Source organism: Fusarium sambucinum, chromosome I (genome assembly GCF_050947815.1).
Source record: "Fusarium sambucinum isolate potato_lamoka chromosome I, whole genome shotgun sequence".
NCBI classification, from domain to species: domain Eukaryota; kingdom Fungi; phylum Ascomycota; class Sordariomycetes; order Hypocreales; family Nectriaceae; genus Fusarium; species Fusarium sambucinum.
In genome coordinates, this window is record NC_139294.1 from 9,907,272 (window position 1) to 9,928,917 (window position 21,646).

The following is a 21,646-nucleotide window of genomic DNA, read 5'->3' on the forward strand; positions in this document are numbered from 1 at the left end:
AACTATCAACGTCTTGTCTACCAGGACATTCCTTTCTCCCAACAGTCTGGATGACAGGGTGACAGGCAGTTCTCTTAGCGCTCTGGCAGTTCTAGGCGCCGCATGGCCCCTGTAACCCCGGAACGTGACACTCTTAACCTTGGAATTTCGGTCGCCCGTTGCCGTGCCGATGCTCCACCCCAACCTCAATTGTTTGGTTTTAGTCCACCTTCAACGGTCGATCCTAAGCTTGAGCTCGGTCCCTCGTCACCGTCATTTTTCAATCGTCAGTCACTTTTTCCATTCTTGTGCTCGTCGTCCGGTCCGGATCGTACGTTGAACACATTCTTTCTCTTCTTTTATTCTAGAAACACAAATAACGAACGAGTTCTGAGCTTCGGTTCTGTGTTTCTATTTTTCTTTATCAATTCAACCTTATCTTCTTAGCAGACCTAATAGCTGCCCGCCACTTTTGACTTTCCCACTTACACAGCTGTCAACAAAACAACAACATTATGGAGTCATTATTATCCCTCGCCTTCGATAACCTATCGTCCTACGATGGACCCAAAGTACGAAAAGGCCTTCGCCAGGTCGAAGGTCTTCTCGCTCAAATCTGCCTCTCAAACGCAAAAGCAAAAGCAAAAGCAACCTCTCGAAACGACCGCTCCCATCGAAGAGGTGATTCAGACAACGATGGAAGCGACACCTCGTCAACACCACCTCAGAAGGAGCTCTCTCAGCTATCCCGAGACCCTGCTTTCAGAGAATTCTTCAAGTTGCAGGAGGGGTTCGAATGGAACGTTGCTATGCGCCTGATCAGCACCCTCGATAGGCTTATGGCCAAGGGCGGTGATGGTGGAAACGACCTCTTGATCTTGAGCTCCCTCGATCTCATTCAGGGACTTTTGCTGCTTCATCCACCCAGCAAATCTCTATTTGCTCGAGAACAAAACATGAACGTATGTAGCGCATTGGCCTTCTCCGCCACCGCCTTTTCTTTAAAAAAGCACAGACTAACAAAAAGACATAGCTTCTTCTCGACCTTCTTGAGCCTTACAACTGCCCCGCCATCCAATCCGCAACTCTACTCACCCTGGTAACCGCTCTTATTGACACTCCCATCAACACACGCACTTTTGAAAGCCTTGATGGCCTTCTTACAGTCACGTCACTCTTCAAGTCTCGATCCACAGCTCGCGAGGTCAAACTCAAGCTTGTCGAGTTCCTTTACTTCTACCTCATGCCCGAGATACCATCTATTCCCCGAGCAGACCAGCGCGATAGCGTCCCCGCCATGTTCCAGCGCAGCCCTAGCAAGCTCGCCGGCGCCTTTAATGCCGATTCCCGACGCAAGCGCTCTGGGTCGGATCCTGAAGGGGACATCTACCTTACCACCGAGGAGAAGCAAGAGCTGCTCAGCCAACATCTGAGCAGTGTAGAGGAACTTGTCAAGGACCTACGAACCTGCGCACCATTTGGTGGTGTTGTCTGTTGAAGACGGCCGGAATGAGAAAAGTTGTCACGGACAATGATTGCCTTTTGTGTTTTCTTTTATTTACACTTCATTCAACAGCGGCGTTGATGGGACTCATAGGCGGCGCCCTTGACGTCCCCCCCTTATTGGCATGGAGTTCTGAGCATCAAATTCGATACACATAATTGCTTGTTTCTTTTCTCTCCATTCGGATATGCAATGCACTCTCAAGAATTGGATGGCTCTCTTCGTATTTACGAACTGGTTGGGCGTTTCTAAGTAACCAAAAAATGAATAGACCGAAATGAATCTCTCTCCTTGCATTATTAATCCTGCCTTGGGCCTTTGTCCCCCATTATACTCTGTGGTGGTGTTGGAACGATGGATAGCGGACGGTCAGGGGTTATCGATGAATCGTTACCGTATAACTCGAATCGACCGTCTATTGTTTCGGAAAGAGGTGTCTGATACAGACTCGGACTGGACATCGGTGATAACAAATCACTGCCTTCTCTTCTTGTTGAATCGATTTCGACTGGCGCCGCAATGTCACCTGGACTTTGTGCATGCATGGGTACTGCAGCGTCTCTGCCAGGTGAAGTAACCCGTGAGCTGGCCGGCTCTGTGTATGGACCAGCTGCAGGATCTGGTCCAAAGTAATCTTGGGTCGGACCTGACCGGACGTGACTCTCTGATATATCTGCCATGCCCTCGCGAGAGGGGTCGTTGACGTGCCTGGGTGCAGATGGTCCTGACGCACTTCGCTGGCGTCTTCGTTTTCGCAGACACATCCAAGTAAGGCCGCCGATTATGATGCTCGCTCCTACAACAACACCAACGCCTATGCCCGCCTTTGCGCCGTCGGACAATTTGCTGTCGCTATCATCGTCGTCAACGACTGTGGCGTCGCTTTCTGTAGGTACAGCCTGGGCACAGTATCCCTCACCACTGACTTGAGTGCACACTTGGTCGTTGTCGCAACACCCTTCTCCGATGGTGCAACTATGTTGAGATGTCGTGCAGCCTGAAGGTATAGGTGAAAGTAGACCTGTTCTCGAAGCAGGTCTCGTCGAGGCGCAAGCACCACCAACGCGGCATTCAGAGTTGTAACCGCAGCAGTTCCCACCGAGACTACTGGGACAGAGATAAAGACTCGTCGCAGGGCATTTGCGATCACAGCAACCCCGTTGCTCAGTGGTAGTTCCGCTCGTAGTAGCGGTACGGGTGCAGTAGTAAGCAGTTGAGTTGCACGGCGAGTCGGACGAGCAGTTTGAGCCGATAGGACAACATTTCGGGTCACCTTGTCGGTTGACGTAGCAGTAAGAGTCATTGTCGCAACAGTCATCAGTGAAGCCGATTTCGAGGCCTATGACAAATGAGTTTGAGTTGAGCGAGATGCTGGAGTTAGAGGCATGCAAGACTTACAGTTGTGTTTGTCTGAACCACAGTCTCCAGCACGCTTGGCTAGAGGAAAAGATCGATCGATATAGAAACGTGGCATAAGATCGCCTGGTGCAGCCTGGAGTGCTTCATAGCGTCGCGTGTGAGCGATGGCGAGGGGCACAAAGGCGATATATGTGGTGAATAACCTCATGGTGTGCGGTATGAGAGGGGGGGAGTTATTAATTGAGTCTTCCAGGGTTCATCTTAGCATCTCGTCGTTTATTTTTCGATATTCCCTCTCACGACTTAAAAATGATTGACCAAACGTGTTGAAAGAGCGCAAAACGGAACAAAGAAAAAAAACAGAATGGGATGAGATGAGGAGCCAAGACTCGAGAGAGGTCTATGCATGTAAGACTGAGAACCAACGCAGCCGAGGCGCAAGACCCTGCGCCTGCAATCCATTGTCAGGTGCATTGTCCATCATCTTGGACAGATGCTATTGGTTAGTAAATGATTGTCAGCATTTATTTACCATCATTTAGGGATCAATTTCCCATCAAATGTTTGCTTAAAGTGGTCGAACAACGTGGCAGAGAGAACGATGGTTCCATTTTGATGGGGCCTTTTGAGGATGCAACAACAAGTGCTTACATGTCACCACCTAACTCGGTATAAAGCCCGCAAAATTAGTAGTCAGCGTTGATCACGGACATGTACAAAATATGATAGCCTATATCCAATATGGCTGTTGGTTAATGAGAACCACTTGTATCCTGCTCTGAGTTCTATTTATCTACCTCCTATTCATGACTACCTAAGGGGAAGAAGATTGATATGTATTTATAGTGGAAAATGCCAGACAAAAAGACAAGATATCTCAAGCTGTAACAATTGGCTACAATACCCAATATGACCTCTTCCTATCATATCAACAATTATTATGCACAACTCGGTTAATTCTCCGATATCAACATCTACAGATCGATTTAACCCAAGGTTATTTTCACTCAATCTGGCTTCCCCGCAGATAACATTATCTCCAGAATTTCAATGACATGCATGAAATCCCCGGATTTCTGTCCTTCTTGATTGGATCTTGTCTTCACGATAAGAACCTACCAGCCCAAGGTCCCGTTTAAGTTGTTTACAGCCTGTTAGGTGATGATTGGTAGGAGAATTAATCCTGGCCGCCTTGGCTTTATCGACCGTAATGGGCAAACCAGACCGACTTCTAATCCTTCAACCACTGGATCTCATGTTCGTACGGCCGATTGCCTTTATGCCTGGGTTTGTACGTAATGAGAATCTTTTATACCAACTTATCTTGTTATCATGTTCTTGAGATCGTTGAGATATGCTTCAGTATCTTTAGAGTTTTGATCCCGGTGTAGTCTCAACAAGATACTATGCAGTAGAGCTTATAGCTAGATAGGTACTAAGGTTTCAATGCGAGTATATAGTAAAAGGTCTCTCCCCATGGTGAGCATCAATACTATTTCTCACCCTCTATACCTTTTTTGATACTTGAAAAGATGGTTCAATCCCTTACGGCATTATCTCTTTTAGTTTCTGCCTCGATAGCTTCGCCAACGAGGATCCCTAAACGCGATGACCACAACACAGGCTTGACCTGGATCTCTAAAAATTCTGGTCTACCCAAGATCATGTCGCATTCCCTCCCCGATTCCATTACCTGGTAACTGACTTATGGGTAGGCTTTATAATACTGGTGATGGCACAATCCTCTCTGGTTCGACCAACGGTAGACTGGACACCAACAACTACGGTGGTCCCATCGGCCGTCTCACTCCCGAGACACTCATCGAGAGCGTCGGCGAAGTTCTAGATATCGCTCAGATCGCTGTCGTCAACTTTACGGGGGGAAGAAATGGCGCCGGTAGTGCGAATGCTGATTCAGATCGCTTCTTGAATATCTCCATGGACGCTCACAAGCGCCTTTGTAGTCCTGATTCGGACATTGTTGGAGCTGTCATGATCCATGGTACTAACACATTGGCTGATACCGTAAGAAGCATATCCAGAAGTGCTGTTGAGAGGAAGTTCACTGACGATTTTTTAGGTCTTTGGCGTTGACCTTACTCTCAACTGTTCCAAACCTTTTGTTGCCACAGGATCGATGCGTCCCAACTCTGCACTCTCAGCTGATGGACCGTCTAACTTTTACGATGCTGTTCGAACTACCATCCATCCTGAAGCTCGAGACCGTGGTGCCCTCATTGCCATGAACGATCATCTCGTCTCGGCGTTTTACGCTACAAAGACAAATGGTAACACTGTATCGACTTTCCTGGCACCTGATCAGGGATACATCGCACAGTTCATGTCTGGGCAACCGTACTTTTTCTACTCTCCATCTTTACCAAAGGCCAGGAACTATTTCAACCCATTCGAACTGAGCTCGCCTTTACCAAAGGTTGATGTTCTTTACGGCCATCGTGAGTGATGATACGCCCTTGATAATGGTAGTTGGGCTAATATCGTCACAGAGGGCTTCGACGCCGATCTTCTCTATTCCGCGGCCAAAAACGGTGCCAAGTGAGTGCATTAATATGGTTAGGTTCTCTTCCGCCTGATTAACATGTTTCAGGGGTATTGTCATTATGGGTGTTGGCCCCGGTGCCCTCAGTACTGCTGCTTCACTTGCAGCCGAGGATCTTTACAGCCAAGGCGTTATCACGGTGGCTTCATTCCGTCCTTATTTTGGACTCTCAGTTCCCAGCCCTGCGACGGAAAAGATGTAAGTCAAACTTTGATTCTCTAGACTAAGGCTGCAAATTAACATACTAGCAGTATCAGCTCTGGAGTTCTGCGCGGAGAGAATGCTCGCATTCAGCTTCAGCTTGCTCTCGGTGCAGGTTACGACTTCGAGGGCATCCAGAAACTTTTTGAGGGCGAAGTTAGAAAGGCCGTGTACAATGATGCCACTGCTTTCTTAAATGGCACAATTTTGTGAACAAGTTAAATAGAGCATATTGATATCGTGTACGCTCTACGAGTATCGCCACATGACAAGTTGTTGCAACCTCCAAAACAAATTCATTAGTCATACTAAACATCCCATATCCAAACACCATCAAATCATAAATCCCAAAAAAAAAAATAGGTCATGTGCATCTAAATCAGTGCCCTCTCTGCCATGCTGGCTGTCGACCTGATGGTCTTGAACCCGCTGGTAGGTGTCGTATCGTATGTCCCATTACCACGTATGATAGCGGATGGTACCAAAGCAGGCACAAGGTTCTGAGTGGCCTCTGGGGTCGGCATGGTGCTTCGATAACTCAAACTAATTGTCGTTGTCATGGCCATTGTCGTGGTACTGAGAGATGTGATCTCTGGCTCGATTTCGGTATTGAGGGGAGTTCCTTGAAGGGGTGTTTCTGCAAAATGATCAGTGTTCGTTCTTATCCTATCTATTGTATTAATACCTGTTGTATCTTCGTCGTCACTGTCATCCGCAGCAAGCTTTCCATCTTTGTTGAAAGCTGCGCCTGCATCTTCGTCCTCCTTGAAAACATGGCCAGGAGCCCTGAAAGACCGAGTGGGCTCGTTTGCGTCGACGAACTCCGTGCGAGTGGTAGTTATCTTGATAGTTGAGGATCTTGTAATCACGGAAGTAAACACCAAAGTTCTCAGGCTCGGAGATGTCTGCTCTACTGAAAGCTGCGCCGCGGTCGACGGCTCAGGGTTGGAAGCGGCAGGGGGGCTGGCTATCGAAGTAGGTGCAGCAAGTTGTTGTGAGTCTACAACATTGGTAGCTGGTGTCGATGTGGCTTCTGTTTCCAGCGCCGGGGCTGGTCCTTTGGCTTTGGTAGCCACGGGGGAGTCTCCTTTTGTCGGCTCTAGACTTGCAAGTTCAGAGGCTGTAGTAGCTATCTGAGCCAGGCTTGTCTCTGCGGTAGCGACTAGAGACGGGTTTGCTGAAGCATCTTGCGTAGGGTCGTTCGCGGATAGCCTATTACCTGGTGTGCAGTTAGGGTTTCTAATTATGCCCGGGAGACCACTTACTTCTTCATCTTCAACACACTCGTCATCTGACGGCGACGATTCTGGGTTTTCCTCAGGTGCTAGATCACCAGTCTGTTCCGCGGATGCAACATCGCTTGAAAGTGTCTGAAGTATACCATCAGGACTCTCAACGAATGCGCCTCCGGGCAAAGCACTGGGCTCTTCTGTATTGGCGTCGCTAGAATCAGAACTGGCATCTTCATCTTGGGGCTCCTCTGTAGGTCTGACGTCTTGTGCCGTGTTGGTTTGTATCCCAGTCGGATTCTGAGCATTGCCTGTGGGTTGGGCCACAGTATTATTGGGCAGGTTGTCAGACTGAAGAGTACCCCCGTTTCCAGAGGCATCTACAGACTCTGTCAAAGCCACAGCTGCACCGTCACCAGGCGAGTCTTCGGGTTCGGCCTCGCTAGGGTTGGTAGGTTTATCGTTCGCTGCCTGAGTAGGATTTGCAGCTGCTGGTGCCAGTGCCGAGTCAGCTTGCCTATCAAGCCCCTCTGTCTGTGACTGGCTAGGTACACTTGATTGATTCGGTGCACCTGGAGATGGCTCGCGAACAGTATCACCTTCATCTGTTGGTGCAGGCAACTCCGGTCGCAGAGAGGGCTCAGAGACTACGGGAACTTCAGACGGACCAGGAACATCCGCGGCGTCATGAACTTCAGCTTTAGGCGACTGCTCAGGTAGCTGTTCGGGCTGACCATCACTGGAAGATCCATCAGAAGAACCCGCAGGTAACTGGCCCGTCGGGCCGTTTGATGAGGCATCTGTTCCACGAGAAGACTGGCTATCCGGCGCACCGGAAGGCATCATGCCGTTGACTTGGTCATGAAGCCTGTTAATCTGGTCCAGCAGTTCCTCCAGAGCTTCCTGGGTAACATCAACCATATCGCCCTGGTCTTCGACCAGTCGCTTCACCAGACTAAGAGTATGATGAAGTCGATGGCCATGATGAGATTGCCCAGGAAGCTCTTTGAACGGGACTACTTTGAGAGATCTGGTTTCAGGCTCAGTAAAGATGGCACCTGGTAGCTTGAATGGAGTCTTGAGGCGGGGCAAGAGGGCAGCATGAGCAAATGGAGCGGTTAAGAGGAGGCATGGTAAGAGGCAAAGAAGTATGTATAAGCGTATCATTTTGTCGACTTGGATTTGTTAAAAAGTTGAGTATACAATGTAATGTGTGTGATCTAATTCTGAATGAGGCTCGATGGGTTGCCATGATATACCTTTGCCATGGACCTCGGGTTGCAGAGGAGCAACGCATTCCAACTATTGTGATGGCAACATTCATATCACGATGTCTCAGTCTCGGGCGGGCATACAATGAATTGACCAACACTTGTTGTTTCACGTCGGACAAAGGACGCGTTCTTCATTCCTTGTGATGAATGAATAATGAGGGAAAACTCACTCGAGTTTTCCTGTCAGAACCCTTTATGACTCAGATAAATAGTTTTGCGGCCTGGTGATATGCCTAAGCTGGTATTCCGACGTGGTTGCCTTGGGCAGCTCATTCGTCATGCTGATCTTTTCTCGGGGTTGAAATAGAATGCCCAGCTGTCGAATGGCGTACCATGACGACGGTATTGAGACTCGGTAGTCACCGTATTGGACAACATCACCTAAGATTTGGCGGAGTCATGACGAAAGTTAAGATCCGCTTGATGAATGAGATGGTCCTTGGTGGTTGTTTGGCAGGGACATTGCTCGTTTTCTTACGATTTTGTTAAAAATGAAAACTTTGGTATTGAGTTTGTATATGATGGTCCATGAGTTGTTTGCACTCAACTCATAGATAGCTTCTGCCAAGAGCTGTGATGCCAGGCTTGAGAGTTAGGTTCTGAATCAATGCCAAGTTATTCTGCGGGCAGTGGATTGTCTTGAGCTGTAGAGTTCCGCCACCCTGATTATTGCAGGGGCTTGGCTTGCTGAGTGACATTGAGTGCCCCCATCTTGCTGTTTTTACCCCGTCATCGTCAGCTTGACTAAGGGAGGGGAGGGAGAGCTAAAAATGAGAACAAAGTAACGGAATGAGGTAGACAAAAGGGAGATAACTATGTTTGTTTCTTTGTCTCGATTTGATTTTTCTTTGTTGAGTAGGTTCGTTATGAGTGACAATTTTCATGCGTGTCATGGTGGCCATTTTGAAGCATCACGAAATGAAGCTGAAAATGGAATTGTATATATTTTGTAATTAAATGACTGTTTGAAGTGTCGGGCATTGTAGAATGTACTTTTTGAGGGTTTAAACTGTGTTGGTATCATGAATGATACATCGTAGGGACACTTCGGGGGCTGAAGGGCGATCGAGGGCCCGTGGGAGCTTGAATTGAAAAGGCTTTTGCTGGCTGAATCGCTCACTCGGCTGGGAGGAGTGGAATAACAATGGATAGAATTCATTCGAGGCATTGCTTTTTGGAGAGATTAAGAACATGCAAGGGTTATTATTGGCTGGAAGTAAGCGTACCCTTACTCTGCGGAAGAGAGTGACCTAAGCCGATTACGGTAAGAACTCAACTCAGACCTGGACCTGGACCCGGACCTGACTGAACCTGGACCTGAAATCCCCAAGTTTGTGAGAGAGCGAGAGTGCGAGAGTGCAAAGAAACACGGGAAACCAAACCAAACCCAACCAATTTTTAACACTCCTTGTGCGCCGCCTTCGGCCCCAAGCACCAGAATCAAAAATGCCAACAGAACCAAGACTTAAAATGCTACTATTCAAGACAAGGCTTTTGCCCTTGAATCTTTTACTTTCTCCTTCATATTTAACCACCAACCCATCTCCATCGCCATCATCACCACTCTAGCTGACATCCTCCCTCTTAATAAAAACCACCACTACTAATCGCTCCACGCAAGCCCCAAAAGCCCACCACCCCTGACCACCACGGGATCACCACCGCACCGGGTCTTTGGTTTGGTTATTTGCCGCCTCTCCCGTAGCAAGCCTATTCCTCAAAACCTGCTCCTTTCCCATTCTTCTTTCATCATCACCTATTGCTGTTTCTACCATCGCAACACACCACAACATCTCGACTTGTCATCAACAAACCATTCCTAGATCATCACCAACAACTCTTTCTCTCCCTCACCTCGATCATCAACCTATAATGGCTCCTCCAGCCAAATCCGCCGACGCGCGACGCAAGTCAAGCACCAAAGCCACTTTAATCGTCACTCGCAAAGTCTCCCCCGACAGGCTGCGTGCCCTGATCGCGCCCGACTCCATCAAAGAGGAATCTCCCGTCAAAGACATCACATCCAAGGCCGGTTCACCTGCCGCGTCCGTTTCTGGCTCTCAACCAGCAGCCAGCGTCACAAACGGTGACAATGCTTCAGATTCAAACGCTGCTACTCCTGTCCCTGATGCCACTACTGCCGACGGAACACCCGCCCCTTCAGCCATGGGACCGCCTACCGAGGGTCCCAAGAAGAAGGGTGTTAAAAGATCAGCCGCCACTGCCAACGGAACAAACGATGGTATTCCCAAGCCTCGAGGAAAGCCTGGCCCCAAGAAGAAGCCTCGCCTGTAAGTTCTAACAATATGCGTCCCAATTTTATGCTTTGTACTAATCATATTCTAGGGAGGACGGTACGATCGATCATTCCGGCACCAAGCCCGTTGGAGGCCACAAGCTAGGGCCCAAGGCAAACCAAGGAGCCATCAATGCTGGCCTTCGCGCTCTCGATCGCTCTGGCAAGCCTTGTCGCCGATGGGCCAAGGGAGGCTTCCAGCTCAAGAGCTTTACAGGCGTCGCATGGGAGATTCCTCGCTGGGTTGCTCCCCAGAAGAAAGCTCCGGAATCTGGTGCTGAAAATTCGACCGCTGCCTCCGCCGCGTCCGCCGAGGGCAGTACCAAGGAAAATAAGGAGAATGGCCAAGAGGCCAACAGTGCCAGCAACAGCAACAGTGGCAACGACGTCGAGATGCAGAGTGCTCCTAGCAACCACGCTTCATCACCCGTACCTTTGGCTATCACAGCCGCCTCATAGTAATCGGTGGCTGCATAGCTCTATTTTCCCTATGTATTCTGCTCTGTTATCAGAGTTTGTTTTCACTATCCTACGATATTCGCCGGCGTTTCGGGTTTACATACAACTGACGCTCGTTGGTCTGTCAGTCACTCAGGCAACATGTTTTGAGATTGAGCGAGGTCATGGATTCAGACTCGACCACGGATTTTTCTTATATCAAGAATGCGACGCTGGTGTCGCTGGCGTTAAGGAACAGCGAGGAAGAAGCGCTGTGGAAAAGGAATTGGTATTGAACTTTTGGCGATGCTCAAGGCAATGTACAATTACAAGCAAGACAAGAAAAATGTTAGACAGATTTGGAGGGCCGTCCAGACCAAACTCTGCATTATTTAATCCAGAATGAAGCATATTCTCTTTGTTATGTGGGTTTGGCATGAATTCATTCTTCCGTCGGTCGCCTAAGAGGTGGGCGCTGATCTGACTGACAGTGCTTGACACGTCGTTTTGTCACAGCCTGGGTATTATCGCTGATTCCAGTTTTCTTTGATTGGCCGTCCGAAATTACGCAGTCGGCAGGTCTAAAGATAGCTGACACAATTTACATCCCTCAAGAAACCTAAATATATGGTGGTTGGGCGTTGCTCGTCTTGGTCACGCCGTAAAGTCGCTCATCGTCAAGATGCGAAGAGTGGCACGCAAAGCGCCAAATTTAGTTTCGTTCACATCTTGACCTCTTGTAGTGAAAAACTATCTCGAACGTGAGGGAATTCTTTGACTTGAGCGGTTGGCGAAGAGTTTTCGGGTGACGAGATGCCCCAATGGCCAGACAGTGGATACATTTTGCGTTTGTCTTTCTCATCGGGGTCATGTCTTGATGTCGTGGTGTGGTTGCAGGGAGCACCGAGGCTTAGTCATCACGACGAAACTGAGTTTCGACAGTTTGAGCTTTAATACAGCAGATGAGCGTGTATGATGCTACATTGTAATCTCGTTTTTTTACTTTTGTTACTTTGGTTCAAGTAGCATGATTCAAAGCTTATAGTGCGCAACAAGTCTCGTCTGGAGATGAGCGATGGTGGCTGGATAATGATGCGAGGGGGCTAATAAACAGCAACCAGATTTGAAACCATAAAACCAATATTGTAAATCGGGGCACTCATTGGAGATTTGGGAATAAGTCAGCAAATAACCTCGCCTAACGTACCTACCTCGATAGGTAGCAGCGAATGAGACTCTTATTTCTTTCGCGTTTATATATTATTCTAGGCACATTGGCCACGTTTCCGTCTGACTTGCATTCATATTCGACTTGGTGCCCAAAGAAAGGCTATCCCTCCCCAAAGAGCGTAATAATACCATGTTGTCACGTCTCAGTTTGATGGACTGTCCTTGAGGTTACAAAAAACTGGACTGGTAAGAGTGGGCAAGACAAAATTACCAAGTCAAACTGTGCCACATCAGACCAACCTCTTAGGTCATTTATTTCATGTAGCCCAAAACTCCCAATCAGCTTTTCTGTTGCCCCCTAGACTGTGTCGTGTTGGGGCGTTTTGCATAGCGGATCATGGAGCAATGCAGGTTAGAGAGGGTCCGGCTTGATTAGCGGGGAAGCTGGTTGCCTCCACTGTTAAGTTGATGCTGCTTTTTGCTAGGCGCTGGCTTAACAGACAAGGTACAGAAAGTACAGAAAGACTAAGCCCGCTGGGGGAGCAAAGTGACCCTCGTGATTGATAGCGATAGTGATAGCGCAAGTTGCGTTGCCATGATACGTACCTCTCATGTGTTGATGAGGAGAGAACCGAGAACGTTAGATAATGATCCAACCATGACTCGGTTTCTAGCTTTGTCAACAGACAGACATTTAACAACGGATGTTTCCTTCTTTGATAACCGAGAAATAGATCCTTTACATTGATACTCTGTTGGTTTTGTATTGTCAATCATCTGGGCCATCAACCGGTGACGGTGACGCTTCTTACGGGAGCCACCTCCACTCTATCCGTCTCGTCCACTGCTCTCCGCCATCCACCATCCGCCCGCCTTCTCCTCCAACTTGGCACCATTCACTGCTGTACTGTACTTATTGGCTACAAGCCACTTTTCAATAGATTGGCATCACTGGGACTTGTTGTTGTGTTTCCTCTTTCACTTTTTCTTCTTTAACGACTTTGCTTCTCGCCTTATCAGTTAACTCTCGACCTATCCGAAGCTCGTGCTCACGTCCACCCTCGTGGTGCCTGCGTACCTTAGCTAGATAACTGATCCGACTTCAACGCTACCCCCACTACAAACAAACATATTAGTACTGCACTGAGAGACTCGACCTGCCCAACAATTCATCTCTTACCTCTACTGTTGGGTGGTTGATTGGGCGACGACTGCATTGTATTTGCTTCTGTCTTCGTGGACATGGCAAGTCCCCTATATCAAGCTTCAAGCTCCTCTGCTCTTCCCGAATCGACATCGCCATCCATCGCGCCTTCACCATCCACTCGAAACGCCCGCTTCTCTCCTCCGAATAACCCGTCCGTCGCTAATATCCCCAACTTTTATACCCATCCCGCCCGTACCTCGATATTCAACGCATCCGGCGAACTCAACTTCCCCGGCTCCGAACCGGCCAACACTATCGATATGGACACTTCTGGGCTCGAGACTGGTGTGAGCACCAGAAGGACTGGTCTCCCATCTTTCTCTCGAGCTTTCAGCATGCTCGTGGCCTCGGAGGCGGCGGCTTCTACCGACAGTAGCTTAAACAACGACGATGACAACTTCTTTACTCCATCATACCTCGAGAACTCAACATATGTTCAGAGGCTCCAAGAAGCTCACAAATCCAAGATCCAGACACGCGAAGCAACACGTGCTTCCGCCAATGGCATTTCACATGGTTCGATTACATCATACAATCAGCATCCTCTGCCTCCTGGTGCACACCGAGGCATGTCGCATACTGTGATAGAGCGCCCCCCAGTCGTGGAAGAGAATGATGAACTGGCACCTCTACCAACCAGATGGAACAAGGAAGATCAGATGACAGGCATAGAGATCCAACAAGACGGCCTCAGCGTGAAACATGTTGGACCTAAGAACCAGCACGATAGGGATCATGAGGCTTGTGCAGTCCGTGCTGACCATTACATGCCCCGTCAATGCGGAATCTACTATTTCGAGGTGCAGATACTTTCAGCCAAACGAGACGAGTAAGTAACGAAGCTGCCTAGAGTCTTTGTATTTAGATACACCACTGACAAATGAAATAGCGCCACAGTGAGTATCGGATTTAGCGCAAAGACAGCTGCGTTGTCACGACCAGTTGGCTGGGAACCCGAGTCTTGGGGGTATCATGGTGATGATGGCAGATGTTTTACGGGACAGAACATTGGCAGGCATTTTGGCCCCGGTTACAATGTCAACGACGTGGTTGGGTGTGGCGTCAACTTTAAAGAAAACAGCGCCTTCTTCACTAAGAACGGCGTGAAATTAGGTAAGTTTGTGCTCATCGTTGTTCTCTCCAATGCAATTAACCAGATCGCAGGATGGGCTTTCCATGACATTTCTGCTGCTAGAGGCAAACTTTACCCAACAGTCGGCCTCAAGAAGCCTGGCGAGTTCGTCCGTGTCAACTTTGGAAAGACTCCTTTTGTCTACAATATCGACGACATGATGCGAGTAAGCTTGTGTAACCCATCTCGCTGCACGGTGCATAATTAATTCAGTCCTAGGAAGAGCGTGATAAAGTACGCAAAGCCATCCAAGCTACTGATGGATCAGCGATTCTACCAGAGCAGTCCGAAACCGAGCTCATCCAGCACTTGGTTCTTCAATTCCTACAGCACGATGGCTATGTGGAAACGGCTCGAGCTTTTGCAGAAGATATGAGAATCCAAAAAGAAGCTCTGAATGTTAATCCAAACGTTTCGGGAGCCGAGTATCAGAGCGAAAGGGAAGACGAAGATGCTAACAACCGCCAACGTAAGTTGATTGCACCTTTTTTATATGGGTTGCTTGCTGACAACAACACAGGTATAAGGAGAGCAATACTTGAAGGGGACATCGACAGGGCGCTTAAATACACCAATGCGTATTACCCTCATGTGCTAGAAGATAACGAACATGTCTACTTTAAGCTACGGTGTCGCAAATTCATCGAGCTAGTGCGTAAAGCGGCGCAGCTCAACATGCGAAACGAGGCAAAGGGAATTAAGCACGCCAGCAACCAGATCATGGATATTGACCTTAACGGAAGTGAGAATGCTTCGTGGGAAACCGACGGAGGCGAAAACGCGACCGAGCTTGCTGAGCTTGAACGCAGCATGTTGGAATATGGCCAAAAGCTGCAAGAAGAATATGCCAACGACCAACGGGCAGAAGTGAACAAAGCTCTAAATGAGATCTGGGCTTTGCCAGCATATCAGAACCCCCTGAAAGAGCCTCAAGTGAGCCATCTCTTGGATAGAAATGGACGAGTTACCGTGGCGGAAGAATTGAACTCAGCCATTTTGCGTAAGTGTATTGATTTGCCTCAAGCTACCATGCTCTAACTTTTAAGCAGTTTCTCTTGGGAAATCGTCCCGGGCGGCTTTGGAGTTGATTTATGCTCAGAACAGTGTGCTACTTGAGGAACTTCGTCAAGATGGTGGCGAAGGAGCCTTTGCCTCGGTCAGCGATGTTTTGGAGGGCATCCCTCAACCACACCAGAACTAGACGCCATCATGCAATTTCTATTTGGGGTTCAGGTTCTATTCGGCGTTCTGAAGGTATTACTATCGCATGGGATTTTCTCGCGTCGCGTTTCTTATCCCTAGTCGCACTTGTCGAACTAGAAGCTCACATAAGGCCGAGCTTATTTGGGAGTGTCGCCAACTTGTAAATAACCAACATGTGGTATGAAGGTTACGGGTTTTCTGGGGCGCTGTTATAGACGGGTTAAGGGACTTGGGGCGAGATGGTGGCAGGGGATTAGACAGGTCAACTCCCCTTTTGCAGGTAAAGAAACATGGATTTCAAGGTGCCCATCACATCGCTGAGATCTGCTGATGGTCAGCGAATAAATCGAAACTCGTTCTAATCATGCTGTGAATCTGTGCCATCCACGCCCATTCCTATCTTGATTTCCGGAACTCCTTATGATACATATGATACATTGATATTTACCGTCATGTTCGAACTTGTAGCACATTACAAGACGGGTCAATCGTCTAAAGGTGATGTCCGGTTCTTCTTAGGACTTTTCTACTCCCCAACACCGCTTGTAGAGGCGTTGTCTGTGCCTCCTCAAGTTTTGTAGACCCTCCAAGCACTCGCTCAGTGAGTCGTCCTCCCAGGCAAGCGCATCACCATCTATCAAAAATGTGTATGCGAATACATCCGCATCGAACAAGCCTGGCCCCTCGGCACCGAAGAACCATTTATCGTCGCCTAGTAGAGCGGAAAGAGCTTTCAGCGCATTGGTCGCATCGGTGAAAAGCTGAGAGGGTGAGATAGTTGCGCGACGTGTCGTCTTGAGAATCTCAGCAGTTGCGGCGGCGTGGAGGGTCTGGTGGAGAGGTGCCCGGAGGAGGATCGAGGAGGGGAGGTAGAGACTCTTGAGGAGGGAGGCATTGGCCGGAAGGAGGTAAAGGGCGTATAACTATCATGATGTCAGCAGGTGTGGTTTAACATGGCGTGATTTAATTACCCAGGCTGGTCGGATGTTTTGTGTTAGAAGAGCTTGGTAGGCTTCGAGGCGGGGCGACGGGATGTTGGGGAACGTATGAGCGGCATGTTCACGAGCATATTTGTGGATTTTCTGGCCAGTGAGAGGTTTCGATGATTGCGACGAAGATGGTAATAGAAAAGGTAATGCGCCTGAGGGTGAAGCGTGGTTATTTGAGGGTACGATGTCAAACTCGATGCCCGCGATCTTCAACACAGTCTACCAAAACAGACATTAGGAATTTGAAACTCTCTATTATTGCAAAGAAGAAAAACACACCTGCCATTTCAAACATGAAGGGTTGTAGCTTGGTTTTCCCGACAAGGCATCTTGGTCTGCCACGAAGACGTATAGTGTAGGTCGTTGGCGTACGGTAGCGGGGGATCGCACGGGAAGCTCTTCAGGGCCGTAGACGTGGAGGGGGAAATGATTGAAGAGATTTCTGATAGGGCGAGGGACGGCGAACCAGCGATTGGACTGGGCAGGTTCGACTGCGGACGTCATCGCGTTCGTGGGTCGATGATTTTGCTTTGCTTTGTTGTCCTTTGAGGCGATCGTGGGAGGATTTGTTGTTAGACGTCGTCGTCAAAGCTAGAGCTAGAGCTGGAGGAGGGGCGGCCGGAGGACGGATCGGCGCGGCGGGCAAAACCCCGGATCGGGGGTACGTATCTTATTTTTCGGAGGACGGCATCATGAGAGCCGGGAGTTCGGGGAGCTTATGATAGAACATTGAGATTTCCATATTGGGAACAGACGTCTTTAATTTCTATATCAAGATGGGGAATCTATTAGGGGAGCAATATTGAATGGGAATTCCATACCAGTAGCATGGTTTACAGTGTATCCGAGTATGTTATGTCATAGGGGTCATTTCTTGGCAAGGTGGAAGGAAAATAACTAAACTACAGGCTACAAGGGTTGGAAAACCTGGCGCCTGTATAAGCCCTGTATCATGCTGATCGCGGAGATTACTTCCCTTTTAACAGTTAAATCAGGTACTTATCTTTATAGCGTTTTTTATATATAAATCAAGGTATTAGTACTTTATTTAGTAATTAATTAGATATCTATTATTCTATATATATTCCTTTAGTCTATTATAGGCTAATAACCTAAGCTTAATAAGCTTTTCTTCTAGGATAGTTTCTTAAGTAGCTTAAATAGCTTAAGCTAGACTTTCCTTTATTAAAGTCTTTATATTATAATTATTATTAATTTAAAGCTTTATTTAAGCCTATAGGTTCTTAATAGGATTAAGGTCTAGGCTATAAAGTACTTATAGGATAATAAGGATATTATATTCCTATAGCTATATTATTATATAATAGCTAGTATATATACTGGATTTATTATATATAAAATAAACCCTTAAATTAGGTTATAGGTATTATAATTACTATAGGAAGGACTTAGCCTTATTAAAGGTAAAGGTTATATAGTTAAGTAAGTTAATAGGTATCCTAGACTTATATAGATATAATAGACCTTTTTAATAACTATAGATAATACCTTAAAATATAAGACTATTCCCCTTTTATTATATCTATATAAAGGAAGCTAAGTCTTTATAATAATATATTATATAGTAATAAATACCTTTTATAATATTATAAAAAAATAACTTATTAGAAAATACTATTATATCTTTAACTTAGTCTTCTTTCCTTAGCTATTAGGTTAAGAGATAATAATATATTTATAGATAAAGGTCTTATATCTTAGGGTTAATTTATATCTATAGCCTTAAGATACCTTAATAGTAATTAAGGTCTTTTATACTAATAGAAATAGTATTATAGCTAATATCTTAAAAACTAGGCATAAAGTATTATAGGTTTAATTAAGGGATATTCCTATAGGCTAGATTTATATTTAAGAATATTCTTAGAGATTATCTTTAAATATTAGTAAGGCAGTAATAGTATAGTTAAGGCTTAGCTTTTTAAGGCATTAGAGGGTTTTTTATTATATAATTAACCTAATATTAGGAAAAAGGTATTCTATCTACTAGGTCCTTTATCCTAAGGCCTATCTATTTATAATACTTTTAAATAGTAATATAGTTATTTTATAATAGCTCCTTAGCTTATTTATAATACTATTAACCTAGTTATTATCCTAAAGGAAGGTCTAAAAGCGGCTATTATATTAAGCTAGGATTAAGGCTTCCTTCTTAGCTAAATAAAGAACTCTAGCTATATATATTAATTTTATTATACCTATTAACTTAAGGATAATAACTTTAATATTATAAGTATTATTAAAATACTCTTAAAGTCTTAGGGTTATAGAAAACTTTAAAATTTATTATAAAATATAAAAATTAATTTAAAATAATATAGCTTTTATTATAATAGCTATTATAAAAGGTAGGTTATAGTATTAAAGTTAATATATTAAGGGGAGAATTAAGCCTCTTAAAAATTATAGCCTTATTACTATAATATTATAAAAATTATAGCCTTACTATATAGATTAATATAATAAAGTTTTACTTATTAGGTTTTTTTAGTTAATTAAAAACTAATTAAAATGGACCTTTATAGCTCTTTAAAGTAGGTCCTGAGGTGCCTAGAGGTATCAGAGGGGCCACTTTTCAGGTTTTCCAACCCTTATAGCCTGTATAGCAAAGATGACCGCACGATTCATGACTCGGCATATATTTTAAAATGAAGGTTTTTCGGTTCGAATATCCCTTTGCCGACCCGAGTAGGCTCACAGAAGCGCCCCAACCTCAAGTCTCCGCAACAAAAGAGACATGGGAATTTTGAGGAACCCACTTCATCTCCAACGGCTTCCGATTCTGGGCTGACGTTCCTGGGGGTGGCGAATAATTTATGCAAACAAGAAAGACATGTTTGACGGATCAGAGGTCCGAAAAGCAAGGCAGAGAGACAGAGATGCATAATCGGTGACCAATGTCCGAAAGAGCCGCACGAACAGTAACAAAGACAATGGGCAGATTCTCTCTAATCTCCATGTCGTGATGTTTTTTAGTTGCATTTTTCTAACAAGGGGATAGCTCGGGATCCCCACTGGAGGAAAAGTAAAGCGCACCAACTCGGTTGCTTGGAAAAAGGAATTCCGAAAGAACCCGGGCATGAACTAGTTTCACGACGAGGGTCTTTTTTTTGTTGCTGGGATGAGTAAGGGACCCTTATCTCTTAGTAAAGTGAGGCTCACTAATAAAGTACTGTAGGCATGCATGGTGGTGAGTAAACAAAAGATAGGGAAAACGGACCGGCTAAGTTTGAGTTAAGAATAAAGATGATTGATGGAAACTGTAGTGATCATGCTGTTTATTCGTGATCTAGAACATTATGATCTGTTGATTTGGATATATCTATGTAGGGACACATACATATATGCATGGTCAAATACCTGCATCTCAATCTGCAACAGGCACCAGTTAAGACTGCCGATCACCCCTTTCCAATCGACACAATGTACGGGGTTCTCGTACTACAAAGTCTTTTTTTTTTTTTCTCATAACATGACTTTTCATTCATGATGATCCTGTTCATCACTGGGGAAGATTGCTTGGGGTCAGAGCAGGTATAACCCCGCAGGGTCCAATGATTGGGGGGCGCTTCTACGAATAATCTAAAACCCCCAATAACATTAAAAATACGCGACGGATAAAGGGAAAGGATAAGAAAGGATCTTTCACTAGTGAATATCCGTAAATGATGAGACGAGCGGTGAAGAGAAGAGAAGAGATAGTTAGAATGAAACATTTTGCGAATAGTCAAGCGGAGTAAAGTGCCCGAAGTCCCGGTAGGGCTCATCTGTACAACAATAGGTAGTCTTTAACTCTGCCTAGACTTAGTTCTCGGTCTCTATCAGGGTCTTCTTTTCTTCTTCTTCATTGTTCCCATAATTCTCTTTTGAACAAGTCAGAGACCAGAGAAAAGAAAAACAATGGAAAAAAAAACTAGAAGAGCTAAAGAGATGTGATGGGCCAACGCTTCCAAGATCGGTTTCCACCCCAGATCCACAGCTTTAAGTAACCCCAGTTGTTAGGCATAAGGCCGAGTGATGATTTAGAAGGGGAAAAAAAGATGTTCTATTTGTTTTCGTTGGCGCTTCTTTTTTATGCTTGGACCCGCCCGAGGGATTATTGTCGTGTAATAAGGTACCCATGGATACTTCATGCTACAGTACAGTCGAGTGCAACATGAGTCTGTAACAGTAAAGAAGCAGACATCTAGAAGTGGTAATGAATATGTAGGAACATTTGTTCTGCATGCAACATCGGAGGTTTACTTTGTTTGCGGATAAAAGTAATATGGTAGATAGATCAGTGGTGGCATGATATCTCGGCCTCATTCTTCAAACCAAAACTCGGCATCCTCCACTTTTACAAATTAACGTCAGTTCAACTTGACTCTTGTCCTCCTCCTCCACACTCTCGGCGTTTCCGTCTTACTCCATCCGTCTACTACTGTGATCAACTGAGACCTCTGTCTTGTAACCCGTCCCCAGACACTCGGCCCTTTATCTATAGCGCAGATGCAAAAGATGGGAAACAAAAAGTCTAGTCTATGTATCCATCGCCTTGGTTGCGGCATCAGCCTAAAGCCGAATTCGTTCACACCAACAACAACAGCAACAAGGAAATAGAAGGATTCTAGATGATTTGATCGTCAAACAACGTCACCATCTTTGTGCCAACTTATACCTAGAAACGTCACTCTGCAGACTTCACTTCAGCTTTCTGTGTGGCAGATTATTCTTCCTGGACCAAAACCAAAGGAAAGGAAACCAAAAAGAGTGACATCCCCCGTCATTTTACCCCACGCGCTCAGACTAATTATAAGCCTACCATCATACATATAATACCTTGCACCAAAGTTGCATGCGCATATCCATCCATCCATCCATCCATACCTTACACACATACAACACCGTGCTTTGCTTTGCTGTGCTGTCACTGTTTCTTGGCTGCCTAATAACCTAACCTCTCCCGAATACATATTCCCTCCCACTCCCACAACTTTCCTCCCACACTTTTTTTCTTTTCTCTATTCTACTCTACTCTCAAATCCATCACTCGCTTTCATACACGTCCGTCACTATCTATCCACCACTACCAACTCTCTCAA

At 46.0% G+C, this 21,646-nt stretch overlaps 7 protein-coding genes across 7 annotated transcripts; 4 read left to right on the plus strand and 3 right to left on the minus strand.

Annotated features, from left to right (window-relative positions):
- Nucleotides 1-494: 494 nt before the first annotated feature.
- On the plus strand, nt 495-1,477 carry FSST1_005927 (cell division protein Cdc14; the record flags this gene model as incomplete). Its single annotated transcript, XM_083232248.1, has 2 exons — nt 495-941; nt 1,013-1,477. 2 exons carry the CDS (start codon nt 495-497, stop codon nt 1,475-1,477), a joined length of 912 nt encoding a protein of 303 aa, XP_083089357.1.
- A 305-nt stretch (nt 1,478-1,782) lies between these two features.
- On the minus strand, nt 1,783-3,050 carry FSST1_005928 (uncharacterized protein; the record flags this gene model as incomplete). Its single annotated transcript, XM_083232249.1, has 2 exons — nt 1,783-2,822; nt 2,882-3,050. The coding sequence occupies 2 exons, from the start codon at nt 3,048-3,050 to the stop codon at nt 1,783-1,785; spliced, it is 1,209 nt and encodes a 402-aa protein (XP_083089358.1).
- Nucleotides 3,051-4,549: 1,499 nt separating this feature from the next.
- On the plus strand, nt 4,550-5,816 carry FSST1_005929 (asparaginase; the record flags this gene model as incomplete). The annotated part of the gene is made up of 5 exons (XM_083232250.1): nt 4,550-4,867; nt 4,923-5,298; nt 5,350-5,398; nt 5,451-5,600; nt 5,654-5,816. The coding sequence occupies 5 exons, from the start codon at nt 4,550-4,552 to the stop codon at nt 5,814-5,816; spliced, it is 1,056 nt and encodes a 351-aa protein (XP_083089359.1).
- Nucleotides 5,817-5,977: 161 nt separating this feature from the next.
- FSST1_005930 (uncharacterized protein) lies at nt 5,978-7,999 on the minus strand (the record flags this gene model as incomplete). Its single annotated transcript, XM_083232251.1, has 1 exon — nt 5,978-7,999. One exon carries the CDS (start codon nt 7,997-7,999, stop codon nt 5,978-5,980), a length of 2,022 nt encoding a protein of 673 aa, XP_083089360.1.
- Nucleotides 8,000-9,978: 1,979 nt separating this feature from the next.
- On the plus strand, nt 9,979-10,861 carry FSST1_005931 (INO80 complex, subunit Ies4; the record flags this gene model as incomplete). The annotated part of the gene is made up of 2 exons (XM_083232252.1): nt 9,979-10,397; nt 10,453-10,861. 2 exons carry the CDS (start codon nt 9,979-9,981, stop codon nt 10,859-10,861), a joined length of 828 nt encoding a protein of 275 aa, XP_083089361.1.
- A 2,391-nt stretch (nt 10,862-13,252) lies between these two features.
- Nucleotides 13,253-15,550, plus strand: FSST1_005932 (uncharacterized protein; the record flags this gene model as incomplete). Its single annotated transcript, XM_083232253.1, has 6 exons — nt 13,253-14,046; nt 14,107-14,330; nt 14,382-14,515; nt 14,569-14,818; nt 14,870-15,349; nt 15,399-15,550. The coding sequence occupies 6 exons, from the start codon at nt 13,253-13,255 to the stop codon at nt 15,548-15,550; spliced, it is 2,034 nt and encodes a 677-aa protein (XP_083089362.1).
- A 517-nt stretch (nt 15,551-16,067) lies between these two features.
- FSST1_005933 (uncharacterized protein) lies at nt 16,068-17,045 on the minus strand (the record flags this gene model as incomplete). Its single annotated transcript, XM_083232255.1, has 3 exons — nt 16,068-16,475; nt 16,524-16,760; nt 16,821-17,045. 3 exons carry the CDS (start codon nt 17,043-17,045, stop codon nt 16,068-16,070), a joined length of 870 nt encoding a protein of 289 aa, XP_083089363.1.
- Nucleotides 17,046-21,646: the final 4,601 nt, after the last annotated feature.